We start from the raw sequence: 15,433 nt of genomic DNA, 5'->3' as shown, positions 1-15,433 counted from the left end.
ACCTCTCAGCGTTGAATCTGGCTTGAAGGTCCTATATTTATGACGATACATCTTCATCTGCTCGATTTACATTTCACTCTTCCACGTCTTATTCAGAACGACCTGCGTTAAATACTTTAGAGTACATGTATGGAAAGTGTAAGTGCTTCTCATACTTACTGAGTTTCATTTTGTATCCATCCATCCATCTTCTCCCGCTTATCCGTGGTCGGGTCGCGGGGGTAGCAGTTCCAGCAGAGAGCCCCTAACTTTCCTTTCCCCTCATCAAGCCGCTCTGACTGGGGGATCCCAAGGCGCTCCCAGGCCAGCGAAGAGATATAATCCCTCCACCTGGTCCTAGGTCTACCCCTTGGTCTCTTCCCAGCTGGACGTGCCTGGAACACCTCCCTAGGGAGGCGCCCAGGTGGCATCCTAACTAGGTGAACCACCTCAACTGGCTCCTTTCGACGCGAAGGAGGAGCGGTTCAACTCCGAGTCCCTCCCGGATGACCGAACTTCTCACCTTATCCCTAAGGGAGACGCCAGCCACCCTGCGGAGAAAACCCATCTCGGCCGCTTGTATCCGCGATCTCGTTCTTTCGGTCATGACCCATCCTTCATGACCATAGGTGAGGGTAGGAACGAAAATGGCCCGGTAGACAGAGAGCTTTGCCTTCTGGCTCAGCTCTCTTTTCGTCACAACGGTGCGGTAAAGCGACTGCAGTACCGCTCCCGCTGCTCCGATTCTCCGGCCCATCTCACGCTCCATTGTTCCCTCACTCGAGAACAAGACCCCGAGATACTTGAACTCCTTCACTTGGAGTAAGGACTCATTCCCTACTTGGAGTGGACAGTCCATCGGTTTCCTGCTGAGAACCATTATCCTCAGATTTGGAGGTGCTGATCCTCATCCCAGCCGCTGCAAAAAGCAGTGGTGCAATCCTTAGTCCACCGAACTGCAGACCCCCTCCCCCACGACTACGCCTCGAAATCCGATCCATGTATTTTCATTCATTTTTTATAAACTTAGGAATCGAGGTACGCATTTTTATCCTTTTCCTACGAACGTTTTAAAGGAAGAAATCTATATTTTGGGAATTTCTGCTTTCCTGCTGACAGTCAGATTAGAATCTATTTATACGTGCATAAAATATATTATATATTTATTTTAATAATAATACTTACATAGCGCTTTTCTAAAAACTCAAAGTCGCTTTGACAGAACAACGAAGAAAATACATAAAGAGACAACCAAACCCTAAAAAGGGGGGGGGGGATGGTGTGTAATGACTCGACTATTTATTGTTTGCATTCTCTCTCAATTCAAGGCTTTATCATCATGTGCACAGCAGCTACAGTGTAGATATTTCAATGATCAACTCAACAGTGCAACATGAACATATAGAGAGGCGAAGTCCCGCCCATCTACTTCCGACTCATGGGACCTTATTTCGGTAAAAGTATGTATTGAAGTCAATGGAGAGAGAAATTATCTTTGGATCCCGTTTGAATTATGCCACGAATTACACATATGATGTTTGTCAATCTTAAAAAATCATTTCCATGTAAAAAAAGTCACAGTTTGTCGTAAAACTGTTGAAATATAAGACCATGAAAAATACGCAACTAGAAAGACTACAAATCCCAGAGTCCCGGTCCCGCATGCTGGCTCTCACGGAACCGACTAACTCCCCTTGTGTGTATGCACAGCTCTCAACGTGCCCAGACTTGGAGTGATTTCCACCTCTTTTAATACTTCATAAAATAATAATAATGAATAGTTAATCCCTCTCTCTGTTTGTCTGTAGATATCTGGCACATACAGCAATGCAGCCTTATCCCGAGCTTCTGTGGTGTCCATTTAATCATTGATAGTTCATGGAGCGTTTCACACAAAAGTGTTACGTGTAATTCGTGGCACAATTCAAACGGGATCGAAAGATAACCCTTCTCTCGTCATTGACTTCAATACATCATTTTTCAGTAAAAAGGTCCCACGGAGGAAAGGGAGGGACTTCGCCTCTCTATATAGCACATAAAACAAGTCCAACAGATAAAATAGAAATAGTGCAAGAAGAGTCTACATGGAATATGATATGTTAGATAAATAATTAGCAAGATGCAAACAGATGAATGTTTATGGATGTTCTTTCAAAAGTGTAATAGTCTTATGGCCTGTGGGATGAAACTGTCCATTTCTATCGCTTCTTGCATTTATGTTTCTATTGTATTTCTTCCAGGTGCACACAGCCTGTATGGACATTTACCCTCGAAAGTGTCCTCTGGGTCAGTGCAAAGTGTCCATCATCCCCCCCACTGCGCTCAACAGCATCGACTCTGATGGTAGGCACCACACACACACACACACACACACACACACACACACACACACACACACACACACACACACACACACACACACACCAAAACACACACCATGCGATCACTCATTCAAAGGGTCGGAGGTTGATGCAAAGATGAAAAAATGAGATTTGTTCCCATGTAGTCTGTGACGTCTTCCCTTTTTAACCTTTTGTTCAGTCCCTTTGAAGCAACATCCACACACACACACATACCATGTATACATCACTTCAGGGGACATTACATTGACTTACATGCATTTCCTGGAGTCTTATCCTAACCTTAACCATAACCAACACATGCCTAACCCTAACCAAGTCTTCACCCTGAAATTAATGATTCCCCTCATGGGGACCTCCAATTTGTCCCCATAAGGGAGGCGCACACGTGACTATGTAAACAGATTTAGGTCCCCACAAGTATAGTAATGCTAGGCCACACACACACACACACACACACACACACACACACACACACACACACACACACACACACACACACACACACACACACACACACACACACACACACACACACACACACCTATTTCCCCCTCCATGCTCCCACTTCTTTAGCTGGTGCCTGGAAACAGAAAGACAAGCCACAGTTGTTATATTACCCAGTGTTCATTCTCAGCATCACGTCCGTCTTCTTCCTGTTGTTATAAAACGTGTTCAAAAGAGGGACGGAGCAAGGCTTGTGTTTCAGGAAATTGGCAGTTTCTTGTATAGTGAGGTGGTTAAAAATAGCCCGACACCTGACAGGAAAACACACACCTTTGTGAGGGTGCCAAATACATTTTGAGGCAAGGTGTGTGTGTGTGTGTGTGTGTGTGTGTGTGTGTGTGTGTGTGTGTGTGTGTGTGTGTGTGTGTGTGTGTGTATGTGTGTGTGTGTGTGGTGTGTGGTGTGTGTGTGTGTGTGTGTGTGTGTGTGTGTGTGTGTGTGTGTGTGTGTGTGTGTGTGTGTGTGTGTGTGTGTGTGTGTGTGTGTGTAGAATTATATTGGACACACATACCTATCAGGAACATTTTGTGAAAACACACATCACAGAAGAGGAAAAGTCTGCAGATGGCTGTGTGTGTGTGTGTGTGTGAGAGTGTGGTGTATCTATTTATATGTTCCTGAAGACTCTGTGTCCGTCTCTATTAATAGGTCTTATGTGTTGATCTGTATTAGTGCTGTCACATTATCAGATTCTCACTAGCAGGCCAAAAGATTATTAGAATTATTGCGATACATATTAAAAAAAATATATGTGTATTACTATCAGTGAAATTCATCTTTTACTTTTCTTTATCTTGCAAAAAAGATCTCATACTGCGACTTTAGAGAGAGTCGGTAGCCATACATGAACAAAAGATAACACAAGTAAAGAAATATACATTATTTAAGACGCTCTGGATTATTGACACAGAAATATAATGTGTGTATTATTCACATATTAATATTTCATTTTCAATAACGGCATATAGTGACACCCCCAGAGTGTGTGTGTGTGTGTGTGTGTGTGTGTGTGTGTGTGTGTGTGTGTGTGTGTGTGTGTGTGTGTGAGCGCTTTCCAGAGTCCACATTAAATCCATCCAAATCAGCACCTGTGAGACCGTCTCTGATAAGCATGTGTGATTGGATTACTGTAGCGGAAGCCAATGGCAGGGTCTCACACAGACACACACACACACACACACACACACACACACACACACACACACACACACACACACACACACACACACACACACACTGGAATCGGCTAATTGGGAGATGGATAAAAAACAAAGGGAGGATGGGGATTCCGGATGAGAAAGCAGCGGAGGAAGAAGGACAAATAAAAAAAAGATACCCAAATGGGAAAGAGTTGGGGGGGGATTATTGTAATTGTCTGAAAGGCAGACCGTAGCACGTGCTGCAGCATTGTGTCTCCCCTCCTTCCCTCGCTTCCTCCCTCCCTGAATCCATCCTTTACTGACACCAGCACAGAGGCAGATACAGACAGAAGAGAGAAATCGAAGAGGGGAGACAGAGAGAGATTAGAGAGCAGAAGAAAGACGTGAAGGGAAAAAGCAATAAGAGCGAGTGCGAGGAGGAGATACACACACACACACACACACACACACACACACACACACACACACACACACACACACACAGTGGAAGCCCTCACGAAGCTGTCGGCACACTGTGCAGATTATGCTGTAAGCACAAACCTCTTGTTGCATTACCTCCTGCAGATTAGTGTGTATGCATGATGATGTGTGTGTGTGTGTGTGTGTGTGTGTGTGTGTGTGTGTGTGTGTGTGTGTGTGTGTGCTCTGCTGGCATCATAACACGTGTTTTTGGCATGTGCTGTGCTCTCATGCAATATACCGCTGCAACCACTGACTGGTAGTGAGGATGTTTAACGATAACTGAGTGAATGTATATCAGTGACTGCATTCAAAACGGATGTTCCTGTTTGAGATAGACCCTGGGTTAAGGTTATCAAATGAGAAAGGCTTAAGTCAAGTCAATATTACTGCAAAATCTTCAACGTGTGGGATCATTTGAACCGTTATGGTGTTAACTAGTCAGATGCTTGAATATACTTCTTGAAAAATGATTGATGCAGAATCTGGTGTTTCATCCTTAAAAGCACCCTAACCCTAAACCCAAAACTTTATTTTTCACAATTGCACTTCCACTGCAGCGTGTTGCGTTTCCACTTGGCGTAGTTCCGGCTAACGGGTACTTTTTCACAGTTTTCTGGCCCTCCAAAATCGTGGTTCTTTCCGGGCCAACAACCAGGCTGAGTATGCTAAACTAGTGACGGCAAGGGGGCTACCACTACAACAAAATGAACATATTTGACCGTGATTTAATTGTAATACACGTTTCAAAATGATGCCGAAGTAACAACATACTGATACCGGTTAGTAACAACCATGAATTAATGCTTTGACAAGTCTGCAGACAGACGGCAGGCGAACAACCTTTTAAAATGCGTGTTTTCTGAATGGAGCTTGGCTAAGCTAACGCAGTATACGCTCCGACCGTCCACACTCACAACAACGGCCTATACAGACATTAATAAACCAGCGACTGTATTCGCCATGACACAGGCAGTCTGTGGTTTGTACTTGTTTAACTTTTGTCTAGTTTCTGAACAGATATGAGGAGCTGTGAGCTCTGAGTGCTAACAGCTAACGGCTGATGTTGGTTTTGTGTTTCGCATCGAAAATGACGTCACGGCTCCGCCTACACTGCGTTACTATAGTTACTGCCCCAGCTACTAAACTGTAAAGGAAACGCAGCATAAAGTGAGCCTGGCCTAACAAGGCCTAACTATACCGTGCTAAGCCGTGCGAGGCCCTGCAGTGGAAATGCGCCATTAGATTTCTAGTGCCTGGGTATTTTCTGTGTGTGTACCCTTAAAGTGCTTGAAAGCTGTACAAACCCTGTATTTAGCTCAATATCATGAATAAATAATTGACCTCAAGGGGCTTTACTATCTGTACAGCAGACCACACTTTCTGTCCCTTGCCCTAAATCCTAAAAAGTAGCCTACACCTAAAAGTACTTTTAACTTTTGGAAATAATGGAAGCAATCTCATGAAAAGCAACAGAGGTGCAATAGACAAACATGAAACATTACAGGATAGGTTTGACAAAAGGGAAGATGGATGGTAAGAATATTATCTGGGTTTCAACTTCCATACGCCGTCAAACAGACCTGAGCCACACAATCTCCGCTCCAACACAGAGACCTCCAAAAAGACCTGAAATGTAGTTGAAAAAACAATAGTTTCTTGGAGTGGTGGTTCATCGAACATCCCGTGTGGTGTGAGCATTTAAACACTGGATCCAGCTGCATCTTATATCCACATCTGATGGTTTACAAGGGTTTCGTTGCTGTGGATGATTTTATCTAAATAAAAAGAACAATTTCATGCATCCACAGGATTAAACTCTTTTCTTTCAACATAGGTAAGAATCAAAGGGAATCTGGAAGGTGGATAATAGAATAGAATCCTTTATTGTCATTATACAGGTTCAATGAGAGGAGTAGAGCTGCTGCTTTTTCTAAGGTGCCATCAAAAATACAAAAAACCCAACAAGAGACGTACAACATTCAGGAGAAGACAACAAACAAACAACAAGCTTTCATACTTCAATATGCAGATACAGTATATGGTTCCTTTGCCCTTCTGGTGGGAAGGAAGTGAAGGTTGGAGCTTTAAAGGCTTCGGTGTTGGTGATACAGGTTGAGAGGGTAGAGACTTGTGATTTTTAACATTAGCCGCTTTCGGAAGTCCCCGGAGTTGGACTTCCGGCACTATAAAGGGGGTAAAAGTTCTCGGAACGAAGTACTCTTTTTGGTGTGAACGCAAACTTCCAGGCACTATCGGATCTAAACGGGAAAAGTACTCTGGTGTGAACACGCCTTTTAGTTATTTGTACCCAGAAAACCTTCATCTCTCTCTCCTTCTCTCCCCTCAGGCTTCTGGAAGGCCACCTGCCCCCCCTCCTGTGCCAGCCCCCTCCTGGTCTTTGTGAACTCTAAAAGTGGAGACAACCAGGGAGTGAAGTTCCTGCGGCGCTTCAAGCAGCTCCTCAACCCGGCGCAGGTCTTTGACCTCGTCAACGGGGGGCCGCACCTCGGGTCAGCAAAACAAACTCACCCTTTCAATTCTAATATAATATCTTTGCTTTTAAAGGTGGGGTAGGACATTTTGGAGAAACCAGCTCGAGTGCGCTAGAATTTGAAAATACACAACCGGAAGAAATCTGCTACTTCCTTACAGAGCCCCTCCTCCAACACACACGAACGCGCACATGACCAATGAGGGCACGAGATAAGTTTGTGCCCAGATGGAAGGCTGACAGGCAGGTAGGCCATCCAGTTACTTTAGCCGGCTCAGATGATTGGTCGTGCTTTTTACAGCGCCACGGCTTCCACAGGTGATATATTGTTATGGATTTTTTGTCAAAGCACTTCAGATATTCATTGCTATCGGGATGTTAAGAGCATTCCATGGAATATAACAAAAAGTGTATCTCGAGCCGGTTTCTCAAACTTACCTACCCCACCTTTAAATGAGTGTTCTTAAATGCCATTTTATAATATGTTTGTTGGATATGTGCATGGATGCATCTCGCAGTAAATATGAAAATTAATATAATTGTGTGTGTGTGTGTGTGTGTGTGTGTGTGTGTGTGTGTGTGTGTGTGTGTGTGTGTGTGTGTGTGTGTGTGTGTGTGTGTGTGTGTGTGTGTGTGTGTGTGTGTGTGTGTGTGTGTGTGTGTGTGTGTGTGTGTGTGTGTGTGTGTGTGTGTGTGTGTCAGTCTGCGCCTGTTTCAGAAGTTTGATAACTTCCGGATCCTGGTGTGTGGAGGAGACGGCAGCGTGGGCTGGGTCCTCTCAGAGATCGACAAACTCAACCTCCACAAACAGGTACTGGAGGAAACTCTAGAGTTACAGATGCATCGAGAAGCTTCAACGAAAGCTACATTACAAAAGCCTCAGTGTTTGACACCCAACACTCCAGCAATTTCAACTTGTTCAAGCGTTCTGTGCTTTTGGTTCTTACTCTGAATTTCACACACAAACATCAAGTTCGTCCTTAAAACAGATGAAATAATTATGATGGATGATAATAATAATAATAATAATAGTCTCAATATATTTGTTTGCCTTGCTATTAGATTCAGTTGGGTTTAGTCAAAATCAAACTCAGCCATGACGTAAGAAATGGTAAGAAAATGAATCACTCAGGATTTAATTGAACACTGTCCGTCCACATAATCTTATTTTATCATTTCTTAATACGTTTTGAAGTCCTGGTACTGAACAGAAAAGAGCCAAAGACAGCTTAATGTTACCTAAGAAGCATGCATACAAAAAAGTTCTCTTTTATGCATAGGTTTTATGAATCTGTTATTCCATTTATTGAGTTCCTTTCTGTTGTCTTCTTATTAAGGGTGAATGCTGATGAAAAGCACTTTGAATTGCCTCTGTGTCTGAAAATGTGCTATATAAATAAACATACCTTACCTTTTGATGCCATCTGCCCCCTGTTCCTGTGTCTCAGTGCCAGTTGGGGGTCTTGCCGTTGGGCACGGGGAACGACCTGGCTCGGGTGCTGGGCTGGGGGCCGTCCTGTGACGACGACACGCAGCTGCCCACCACCCTGGAGAAGCTGGAGAGAGCCAGCACCAAGATGCTGGACCGCTGGAGCATCATGACCTACGAGATCAAGATCCCCCCCCAAACACAGCTGCCCCACCACGCCTGAAGGACCCGACAACTGCCAGGTACACACACACACACACACACACACACACACACACACACACACACACTGCCAGGTACACACCAGAACTGACACATATACACAAACATCACCACACACATTGAGGAGGAGGAGGAGGAGGAGGAGGAGGAGGAGGAGGAGGAGGAGGAGGAGGAGGAGGAGGAGGAGGAGGAGGAGGAGGGGGAGGAGGAGGAGGAGGAGGAGGAGGAGGAGGAGGAGGAGGAGGAGGAGGAGGAGGAGGAGGAGGAGGAGGAGGAATGTGCTCTAATGCTCACTACAAGATAAATAAGTACGTTCTAACTTGTGTTTTCTCTCCAGTTTCACATCTCAGCCTACGAGGACTCAGTAGCTGCTCACCTCACGAAGATCCTCAACTCTGAGCAGAACTCTGTGGTCATCTCCTCCGCCAAGTACGGTTCTTAACTTGTTAGCTTGATGCCAAACCAAAACAGACTTCCACTAAAGTCCATTTCAACAAACTCTTTTTAAAGTCCCCAACATATTGATAGTTGTTTTCTATACGTTGTTTGTTTCGTACTCCTTTTAAAACAACAACAACAAATGCTGTAATCATAAGTTAGCAATCAATCGAGTATAATGTCAACTAAATATCTTGTTTTGTATTTTTATTCTATCAATCAACTAAATATTAAACGTAACTATTGCCCACAACCACCTCCATCAAAATGAACACCAAGCACTTCAAACAAATCAAGGACAACTCACAGATGCAATATATACCTGTAGATAGAGGTGTGTTCAATCGGGGGGAAATGATTTGAATTGATATGTATTATTTATTTGTATTACTTGATATAACAGATCCACTGCATTTAACTAAACATGTTTGCAATAATAGTTTGTAAAGCCAGATTAAGCAAAGACATGTAGTTCAAAACAGAGCTGTACATTTGTGTTGTAAAACTAAAATGTATAAATCAAATCCAAGGAGATGAATAACATTACTGCAGGATTAGAAATGACGGCACAAAAGGATACAGTTATGAAAGTCTGCAGATCATCAGTCTGGTTTCTACAATGTTCATCAGAGCTCTGATTTCTTTGTCCTTCCTGTTGTCCCACGTGTTATTGATCACACTGATGTGTCCTTCCTGCTCCTCAGGATCCTGTGTGAAACAGTGAAGGATTTTGTTGCCAAAGTGGGGAAAGGCTACGAGAAAACGACAGAGAACACGGAGGAGTGCGACACCATGTCTCTCAAAGTAAGACTCAAACACACTTTATAACATCCTTCACTGAGAGGCTCTATGTATATTCAATTGAGTATGTAATATTCCATTCCTTACATACTCAATGTATATATAATATCTGCTTAATATTTTGTTACTGTACATTTGTATTACTACTTTTCTAATTCTATTTTATTTCTATTTGAGGTGTTTAGTCTTTTAATTTCTCCAATGCGTTGTGTTTGTATGCTGCTGCAACGCAGACATCTCCCACATTGTGATCAATAAAGTACTTTTTATCTTATCTTCAGAGGTGGAAGTAGTGGAGTATAAATACTTTGTTACTGTACTTAAGTACATGTTTCTGGTATCAGTACTTTACTCCACTACTTATTTTTCTGACCACTTTTTACTTTTACTTCTCACATGTTGAACTCAAATACCTGTACTTTCTACTTCTTACATGTTGAACTCAAATACCTGTACTTTCTACTTCTTACATGTTGAACCCAAATACCTGTACTTTCTACTTCTTACATGTTGAACTCAAATACCTGTACTTTCTACTTCTCACATGTTGAACACAAATACCTGTACTTTCTACTTCTCACATGTTGAACACAAATACCTGTACTTTCTACTTCTTACATGTTGAACACAAATACCTGTACTTTCTACTTCTTACATGTTGAACTCAAATACCTGTACTTTCTACTTCTTACATGTTGAACACAAATACCTGTACTTTCTACTTCTCACATGTTGAACACAAATACCTGTACTTTCTACTTCTTACATGTTGAACTCAAATACCTGTACTTTCTACTTCTTACATGTTGAACCCAAATACCTGTACTTTCTACTTCTTACATGTTGAACACAAATACCTGTACTTTCTACTTCTTACATGTTGAACTCAAATACCTGTACTTTCTACTTCTTACATGTTGAACTCAAATACCTGTACTTTCTACTTCTTACATGTTGAACTCAAATACCTGTACTTTCTACTTCTTACATGTTGAACTCAAATACCTGTACTTTCTACTTCTCACATGTTGAACTCAAATACCTGTACTTTCTACTTCTTACATGTTGAACTCAAATACTTGTACTTTCTACTTCTCTCATTTTCCAAACAGCTGGTTCCTTTAGTCTGAATGTGTGTTTGATGCGTGATCATTATTCTTCAGAGTCATTGCGTGCCTATTGATTTGAACACGATCCGTGTATCCATCATTTCCTGCTCTTCTCTAAAGAAGAGGGACCAATGGAAACGTTGTCATGTTGCCGTTGTTCAGCATGGAAACATTCATTAGCTAACAATGACATTATTGTTCTATTAATATAAAGGGAGGTCAGGTACTCTTTAAAGCAGCTGCTAGTTATGGGTACTTTTTACTGAAGTACACTTCAAAGCCTCTTTACTTTGACTTGAGGAAAGAAGTTTAGTCAGTACTTCTACTTTCACCAGAGTATTTTTATACATGAGTATCTGTACTTCTACTTGAGTAAAGGATGTGTGTACTTCTACTTGAGTAAAGGATGTGTGTACTTCTACTTGAGTAAAGGATGTGTGTACTTCTACTTGAGTAAAGGATGTGTGTACTTCTACTTGAGTCAAGGACGTGTGTACTCTCTGCTTATCTTATCTATTTGAACCCTCTGTTTGCTCCTCAGTGTGCCATCCTGAACGAGAAGCTGGACTCCCTCCTGCAGACCCTGAACACAGAGAGCCAGATCTCTGCCCTCCCTCACGCCACTCCCCCCATCGTGGAGGAGGAGCAGGAGGAAGAGGAAGAAGAAGAGGAGGAGGCGAGCGAGGAGAGCCTGACGGAGCTGAAGGAGAAGCTGGAGGAGGTGGAGACGGAGAAGGGGAGACGCTCCGCTCCTCATCAGCTGTTCAAGAGTCGCGAGCAGATGATGCTGAGGGCCAACAGCCTGAAGAAGGCTGTGAGGAGGATCATCGAGCAGGCTGAGAAAGGTACTTATATTCAATTATATTAGATTCAACTTTGTTGTCAAGGCAGAAAGTAGACAATAACATGCATCCAATCATAGAGCAGGCCGAGAAATGTACTGCATGCACAATTTAAACGAATGCACATGGATTATTAGATTATATTAGATTTATTGTCAATGCAGAAAGTAGACAACAAAATGCATCCAACCAGAAGTGCAAGAGAATAAGTATAATTTATATAAATATGACGGATGCAATATAGAGACTATAGTATAAACATGAATGAACTGAAGAGAAGTATATAGATATAGTAGATATAGTTATATAGATGAACATGTTTACACTACACATGTATGAAGGTGAAACCCACCTAGATACACTTCACACAGATTCTCTTTAACACAAAGTCAACTATACATCATTTTGGGTCAGCATATGTTTCAAAACGTTATTTTTAAATTGCAGAACAGGTTTTGTGAGGAAAAGGACAGAAACCAATTATTATTATATTCTGAATTGTTGTCATGCATAGGATGAGGATGTTCTGCACATGCATGGTGTCAGAATCAGAATACCTTTACTAGTCCCACAGAGGAGACATTCACATTGTTACAGCAGAGAAGAGCCACAGACAGCTTCATGTAACCTAAGAAGCATGCATCAAAAGGTAGTATGTCATGCTTACTGTACTCTCTCTGTGTGCAGTGGTGGACGAGCAGAACGCCCACTCTGAGGACTCGGAGCTGCCGTCTCCTCTGGAGTACAGGAAGTTCAGCGAGGACGAGAACAGAGAGAGCGAGAAGGACGAGGACACCAAGGAGCTGGAGGCCGTCACATGTGAGTTTATATATATTATCTCCTGCAGACCTGGCACCTTCATGCATTTCCATCCAAGGACACTTCCAAAAACACTTCCATGTTTCATCTCCAAGTCGTCCTCATTACCAGCGTTCTTCTCAGTCACTTCAAAGACATGTTTTTAAATAAGTAGTCCAGGCTTCTTGATGCTCTTTCCCTACCATCAAACTCCTTCTGGTCTTTTTAACACCACTTTTAAAACCCCTTTTTTACAACTACTTTCATTAGATTTGATTTATTATTAGTACTTTCCGTTTATTTCATCTTTTAGCTACCAAACACACTCCTTCAGATATTGAGGTGTAGATTTAAATTACCATTATCAACAACTCATTACCCGTATTTTCTTTAATGGGATTGTTGTCTGTATTTTTTTAAATATAATTTATGTGTTTTTCTACCTGTTTCTTGTCATTTATTTGTTGTTGTATTTTTCTAAATGATTCTTTAGAATTATCTTCTCATCTCCTAATCAATTTTTACCAGTATTTTATAGTTTTTAAAAAGATTCTGTTCGATTTTTTTCAAAATATATCGATGCCTTTTTTCCCTGCTGCTTGTCATAAATGTTTTTGTTGTATTATTCTAAATTATTTATATATTTGTTTTCCTTATTAACGTCTATCATATAAGGTTTGTGGCTTCTCAACCTCTTCTGTCACATTTCTTTTATTTTGTATATATTTAAAATAAAATAATAATAAAAATACTTTGAGAAGTGTGGGGGAAACTTCTGAAGCAATTGGGAGTCGGGACTCAGAGAGACACGAGGAGAGCTGGAGCTTTGATGGAGTCAGGACTCAGAGAGACACGAGGAGAGCTGGAGCTTTGATGGAGTCGGGACTCAGAGAGAGACACGAGGAGAGCTGGAGCTTTGATGGAGTCGGGACTCAGAGAGACACGAGGAGAGCTGGAGCTTTGATGGAGTCGGGACTCAGAGAGACACGAGGAGAGCTGGAGCTTTGATGGAGTCAGGACTCAGAGAGAGACGAGGAGAGCTGGAGCTCTGATGGAGTCAGGACTCAGAGAGACACGAGGAGAGCTGGAGCTCTGATGGAGTCAGGACTCAGAGAGACACGAGTAGAGCTGGAGCTTTGATGGAGTCAGGACTCAGAGAGACACGAGGAGAGCTGGAGCTCTGATGGAGTCAGGACTCAGAGAGACACGAGTAGAGCTGGAGCTTTGATGGAGTCAGGACTCAGAGAGAGACGAGGAGAGCTGGAGCTCTGATGGAGTCAGGACTCAGAGAGAGACGAGGAGAGCTGGAGCTCTGATGGAGTCAGGACTCAGAGAGACACGAGGAGAGCTGGAGCTTTGATGGAGTCAGGACTCAGAGAGAGACGAGGAGAGCTGGAGCTTTGATGGAGTCAGGACTCAGAGAGACACGAGGAGAGCTGGAGCTTTGATGGAGTCAGGACTCAGAGAGAGACGAGGAGAGCTGGAGCTTTGATGGAGTCAGGACTCAGAGAGAGACGAGGAGAGCTGGAGCTTTGATGGAGTCAGGACTCAGAGAGAGACGAGGAGAGCTGGAGCTTTGATGGAGTCAGGACTCAGAGAGAGACGAGGAGAGCTGGAGCTTTGATGGAGTCAGGACTCAGAGAGACGAGGAGAGCTGGAGCTTTGATGGAGTCAGGACTCAGAGAGAGACGAGGAGAGCTGGAGCTCTGATGGAGTCAGGACTCAGAGAGAGACACGAGGAGAGCTGGAGCTCTGATGGAGTCAGGACTCAGAGAGAGACGAGGAGAGCTGGAGCTTTGATGGAGTCAGGACTCAGAGAGACACGAGGAGAGCTGGAGCTTTGATGGAGTCAGGACTCAGAGAGACACGAGGAGAGCTGGAGCTTTGATGGAGTCAGGACTCAGAGAGAGACGAGGAGAGCTGGAGCTTTGATGGAGTCAGGACTCAGAGAGAGACGAAGAGAGCTGGAGCTTTGATGGAGTCAGGACTCAGAGAGAGACGAGGAGAGCTGGAGCTTTGATGGAGTCAGGACTCAGAGAGACACGAGGAGAGCTGGAGCTTTGATGGAGTCAGGACTCAGAGAGAGACGAGGAGAGCTGGAGCTCTGATGGAGTCAGGACTCAGAGAGACACGAGGAGAGCTGGAGCTTTGATGGAGTCAGGACTCAGAGAGACACGAGGAGAGCTGGAGCTTTGATGGAGTCAGGACTCAGAGAGACACGAGGAGAGCTGGAGCTTTGATGGAGTCAGGACTCAGAGAGAGACGAGGAGAGCTGGAGCTTTGATGGAGTCAGGACTCAGAGAGACACGAGGAGAGCTGGAGCTTTGATGGAGTCAGGACTCAGAGAGAGACGAGGAGAGCTGGAGCTTTGATGGAGTCAGGACTCAGAGAGAGACGAGGAGAGCTGGAGCTCTGATGGAGTCAGGACTCAGAGAGAGACGAGGAGAGCTGGAGCTTTGATGGAGTCAGGACTCAGAGAGAGACGAGGAGAGCTGGAGCTTTGATGGAGTCAGGACTCAGAGAGAGACGAGGAGAGCTGGAGCTTTGATGGAGTCAGGACTCAGAGAGAGACGAGGAGAGCTGGAGCTCTGATGGAGTCAGGACTCAGAGAGAGACGAGGAGAGCTGGAGCTTTGATGGAGTCAGGACTCAGAGAGACACGAGGAGAGCTGGAGCTTTGATGGAGTCAGGACTCAGAGAGACACGAGGAGAGCTGGAGCTTTGATGGCAAACACTGACGGTTTATTTGGAGCTTCGGCCGGAGAATTCACAAGACATGTCACGGGCCTGACCACACGGTTGAGATGCCACACCTTCCTCTCCTATGAGGTTCTAA

The 15,433-nt window shown here is 43.7% G+C and overlaps 1 protein-coding gene across 1 annotated transcript in view; it reads left to right on the top strand.

Annotated features, from left to right (window-relative positions):
* The window catches only part of LOC117532908 (diacylglycerol kinase eta-like), a gene marked incomplete at both ends in the record, with an annotated part of 43,116 nt that overhangs the window by 15,217 nt on the left and 12,466 nt on the right, over nt 1-15,433 (top strand). The window contains 9 exon segments of the mRNA XM_034196506.1: nt 2,220-2,322; nt 6,816-6,978; nt 7,662-7,770; nt 8,408-8,578; nt 8,580-8,630; nt 8,948-9,039; nt 9,753-9,852; nt 11,500-11,803; nt 12,488-12,619. Of these exon segments, the coding sequence (XP_034052397.1) occupies nt 2,220-2,322; nt 6,816-6,978; nt 7,662-7,770; nt 8,408-8,578; nt 8,580-8,630; nt 8,948-9,039; nt 9,753-9,852; nt 11,500-11,803; nt 12,488-12,619 (1,225 nt within the window).

This window comes from Gymnodraco acuticeps, unplaced genomic scaffold (assembly GCF_902827175.1).
Source record: "Gymnodraco acuticeps unplaced genomic scaffold, fGymAcu1.1, whole genome shotgun sequence".
NCBI classification, from domain to species: Eukaryota; Metazoa; Chordata; class Actinopteri; order Perciformes; family Bathydraconidae; genus Gymnodraco; species Gymnodraco acuticeps.
The sequence above is the reverse complement of the archived record's forward strand: the minus strand, read 5'-3'. Positions and strand labels throughout refer to the sequence as shown.